This window comes from Malurus melanocephalus, unplaced genomic scaffold (genome assembly GCF_030028575.1).
Source record: "Malurus melanocephalus ecotype Western Australia unplaced genomic scaffold, MMel_1.1 scaffold_467, whole genome shotgun sequence".
Classification (NCBI taxonomy): Eukaryota; Metazoa; Chordata; class Aves; order Passeriformes; family Maluridae; genus Malurus; species Malurus melanocephalus.
This window is the reverse complement of record NW_026623699.1, coordinates 232,498-236,975: the sequence shown is the minus strand read 5'-3', so window position 1 is coordinate 236,975 and position 4,478 is coordinate 232,498. Positions and strand designations below refer to the sequence as shown.

At 39.3% G+C, this 4,478-nt stretch overlaps 1 protein-coding gene across 1 annotated transcript; it reads left to right on the top strand.

Moving 5' to 3' along the window:
• Nucleotides 1–1,385: 1,385 nt before the first annotated feature.
• CGA (glycoprotein hormones, alpha polypeptide) lies at nt 1,386–4,274 on the top strand. Its single transcript, XM_057380717.1, has 3 exons — nt 1,386–1,485; nt 2,434–2,618; nt 4,044–4,274. Exons 1-3 carry the CDS (start codon nt 1,386–1,388, stop codon nt 4,119–4,121), a joined length of 363 nt encoding a protein of 120 aa, XP_057236700.1. The 3' UTR covers nt 4,122–4,274.
• Nucleotides 4,275–4,478: the final 204 nt, after the last annotated feature.

Sequence of the window (4,478 nt, the reverse complement as noted above, 5' to 3'; positions counted from 1 at the left end):
GATGGTCTATGCAGGCACAGAAGAAATTGTTCAAAAGATCCTGTTGGAAGAGGCATGGGCTAAACAAGTAGTGGTTAATTCTAGGCAAAGACTGGGGTGCTTGGCTGAAGCCAAGAAAAGACAAAAAGAACTGGGGCCAGTGAACCAGGCACTGCTGCACATCCACAGCAAGGCACCCATTCTTGAGGATGAAGGTGAACATCACTTAGCCTAGAATTCCTTACAAGATTATCTGTGAAGGTTTTGAAAAAATCCTCCTATTTAAATATGCTCTGTGTCCCAGCAATAAAAACTCCGAAACTCAATTCTCCAAGGCAAAGCTGTCCCTGGTCAGCCAGGTTGGGTTTCTCCATCACCTGCACAAGATGTTCCAGTCTGGAAATTTAATACTTCAGCATCCTTTATCCATCTTTTTTCTCTGTGGACACAATTACTTCACCAGAAGTAATTAATTTCTAAAGGAAGGACRCAGGTCTATGCTTCAGAAAAAAAATCATTTTTAAGAGGGAAATTCTGTAAATCAGTAAAATGAAGACTAAAATAAATGCAACTTACTCTCCCCCCAGTGCAGTGAATCAGAAGAGTAAAAGTGAGAGAAGTTGTGGGTGGAGGTAAAGACAGTTTAATATTGCAATCAAAAGCAGAACACACAAGCAAAGCAAAACAAGGAATTCATTTSCTACTCTCATGGGCRGGCAGGTGATCAGSCATCCCCAGGGGAGCGGGACACCATCATGCGTAATGAYRACYTGGGAAGACAAAAACCATCACTCCAAATGTCCCTCCMCTTCTTTCTTATTCCCCCAGCTTTATATGTTGAGCAAGATGTCATACGGTGTGGAATGTCTCTTTGGTCAGTTGGGTCACCTGTCCTGGCTGTGTCCCCTCCACACTCCCTGTGCACCCTCAGTCTCCTCACTGGCAGGGTGGGGTGAGGAGCAGAAAAGTTCTTGATGCTGTGCAAGCCCCTCTCAGCACAAATGGAAATATCCCTGCGTTATCAACCGTAATTTCAACAAAAATCCAGAGCATATCCCCACAYTAGCTACTATGAAGAAAATTAACTTTATCCCAGCCAAAACYAGCATACCAGTCTATCATAAATATTAGAAGTTCAGGTGCTGTGGCTTGTGTTAATATTCAGGGGAAATAAGAACCATTAAGGCCAGAAAGACAGGCATACCTTTCTTATTGTGATGAAGTCTATTTTCTGAATCTATAAAATGCACATCAGTACTCAGCATTTTCAGTTTTTGACCCCAGTTCTAAGTTGTCTCTGTTACTTGCAGTAAATGCTGTAATGAGTGTACAGGCTAGATACTGGTACTGTACCCAGTGCAAAACAGTCCTTCAAAAATGTGTGTATTTTTATTTCCAGACAGATCATGGATTGCTACGGGAAATATGCAGTTGTCACATTGACCATTTTGTCTGTATTTCTACATCTTCTTCATACTTTCCCAGATGGAGAGTTTCTCATGCAGGGTAAGCTGCTTTCAGCATTCAGAAAAAGAACAATTAGARGAGTATTAATTAAATTTTCACATGTTTTWTAMATGTGGTCATAAATTYTATAATTCAGWTGCATTTATTGATAACGAGTGTGTRAAAAATCRGGATAATTTCACTATGACTATGCTTCCTATTTCTTCTCTGAATTTAATGTCTCCAGGTCAAGGATGTCCCAGATGACCATGTCCTCAAATTGATGTGGGTAACCTTAATCCTCAAAACACTATCAAATAGAAACATTTGGTTTCTTGTACACCCTCGATTTAAATGACAATGTAACGTTAGGAACAGCAGAACTATAGCTTCTCCTCTTAATATGCAGAATATTTTTCCTCTGCAGAGCCTAAAATATGGGATGCTAGTGGTGTAGCTATGAAAGATGCATATCAGATTTTAAGGGTATTTTGATGTTTGCAAGGTTTTTTATTTAGTCTCAAATGAAATATAAAAAAATGCAGTCTACAAAAATCTTGGGATCACTGAACATTTTAAAAACTCTCGATAACAGAAACTTACCTGAAAACAGGCAATATTTAAGAAGCACTACAAATCCTGCCAATGTTTTTAACTATCTACATCAAGCAGGAAGTTTTCTAGGGATAGCTAGTGCTGTAGACATGGGAACAAACCTTCACAACTATCWGCAAAATTGAAAAGAAAACCAGAAGAGATACAGTAGTGCTTGTGGTTTACCTAGAAAGCCACAGTCTAGTTTTATAGCTGGTGCATGTGTGCATGTTGCAGAGTTGAAAACACCTAAAGAGGAGAGCTTTGGTTGCTGTGCTTTTCTGTTCTGCAGACATCAAGCAGCAGAGTGTGGCTTGTGCTTTCTCTTATGGCCTGCACTTTCTTTTTCTTTTTGAAAATGCAAATACAGCTGGAAACCAAGTAAAAGTCTCTTCCTTATATTTTTTATGGCAGGTTGTCCAGAGTGCAAGCTAGGGGAGAACAGATTCTTTTCCAAGCCAGGAGCACCCATTTACCAGTGCACTGGGTGCTGCTTCTCCCGTGCCTATCCCACTCCAATGAGGTCCAAGAAAACCATGCTTGTTCCAAAGAACATTACATCAGAGGCAACGTGCTGTGTAGCAAAGGCTTTTACCAAGGTGAGGGTGAGAATGAGATCTGCTTAAGCTTCTTTTAGGGTGCAATATTAAGCTGAAGCAGTGAATAGTAAAGAATATGATTTTGCTTGTGGACACTGGAGAACAATTTGAGGGAAGAATCTTTGGCATTTATATTCTTTGTGTGGTTCTTTCTTATTTCTAAAGAGGAAATCAAAGCATCAACCAGTAAGAAGTCTGATATTCAGCTGGGATGAGGAAATTGGTGCAGTGCCACTGAATTCTATGAAACTGCTTTGTCTCATGGCACCTGCAGCTCTGATGGTGGACTTATTGCAGTATTCTCAAATCTCCTGCATGTGCATCCTCCCCTGAAATGCTATGCAGTGTGTATTTGATTTAAATAAGTCCATGGCCTTGTTTCTTTCCTGCATAGACAGGAGTTTTCTGAGAATGTGTCTGGTCAATACTATCAATTTCATGTATGAGAATGAGGGACAAAAATCATCTGCGCTCATTAGATTGAGATTGTGTTTTAATAGTATAACCAAGAGGGAACTATAAATGTGTGCAAGTACTGTGAGCATTTAACATTAATCTGGAAGGTTCTTTTAAGGAGAGATTCTCCTAAATCTGATTATTTTGGGAATAATTCTGCTCCAAGTGAAGAAACCTGAAATTTCATGTAATAAATGGTGAGATAGTTGAAACAAGCTAAAGTGTCTACCTCATGGTGACCTGAATCAGGTGTCACTAAGTGTGTCAGAGGTTCAGCTGAGTTACCCAACCACAGATTTGGTGCATTTGAAATACCATAGGGTACAGAAGTGTGCAGAATCCATGAAAGAGCTTCTAGAATGACAGCTGGAGGCCTTGTGGGATCCCCTCTGACCTCTCAAATGGCAATTGACAGCCCAGTGTGTGCAGCTGAAGAGAGCACTGTGTCTCCAGTGGCTGTGATGAGAGTCTGATACCTGACTTGAAACTGTGCTGAGCCYATCCTGGCTCTTCACCTGAGGAGAACATCTATCTTACTCTACATTGACAATGTTGCACTTGCCTTGAGGCAGCAGCTAGAATTTGGTGGAGATTAATTATAAAGGTGACTCAAGGTGTTTGTAGCTTTCATAATGGTAATTCCCTTGTGATGTATTTTAAGTACGCGTTCTGATTTTCCATGGATTGGTTACTTGACACTTTTGGAAAATTGGACGCTTTAAGAAGTGTACAAATTAAAGACACCAAATTATGTCACTATGCATGTCACTACTGAAAACCTTCACCTTACAGCTCCAGAAACAGTGATGCAGCTCCACAGGCTGGTGTTCAGGTCATTCTAATACATGTACCCCAAAGGGCCTGTGTACCTTGAGGTTTTACTCAGAGATGTTTTACTTGACAATGCTATTTTTACTGGGCAACTAATGCTAATTATTTGTTATATGTGTGTGTTTTCTTTTTTTTAAGATTACCCTTAAGGACAATGTGAAGATAGAGAACCATACAGATTGTCACTGCAGTACCTGCTACTATCATAAATCCTAAAGCCTGTCCCTTTGTTAATGATCAAGGACAACGATGAATGGAACATTTGTTTTTCAGCTTTTATAGCACCATGGTGTAAAATCTTATTTTTTCTGGTAAAGACACTGGGTAGACCTTTGGGTAAGATAGATGGCTATTTTATTTCCTCTTCGCTTCTTCATGCATTTAAGTAAGTTTAATTATTYCCATTAGGGATAAAATACAGCACTTGCATGACCAAATGTTTGATCTATTTTTAAAATAAACTGTCAGTTAAATCATCAGTGTTTATTGAGGAAAAATGGTGATTTATTAGCTTAACAGAAAAAAAAAGATTCTGATGCACTTAAAATTTCCAAGTTTTTTTTTTTTTAAGGG

Bases quoted from the DNA above. Each gene is read 5' to 3' on its own strand.
- CGA (XM_057380717.1), top strand. From the start codon at position 1,386: ATGGATTGCTACGGGAAATATGCAGTTGTCACATTGACCATTTTGTCT. The intron at 1,486-2,433 runs GTAAGCTGCTTT...TTTTTATGGCAG, and splicing joins TGGAGAGTTTCTCATGCAGG to GTTGTCCAGAGTGCAAGCTA. The intron at 2,619-4,043 runs GTGAGGGTGAGA...CTTTTTTTTAAG, and splicing joins TAGCAAAGGCTTTTACCAAG to ATTACCCTTAAGGACAATGT.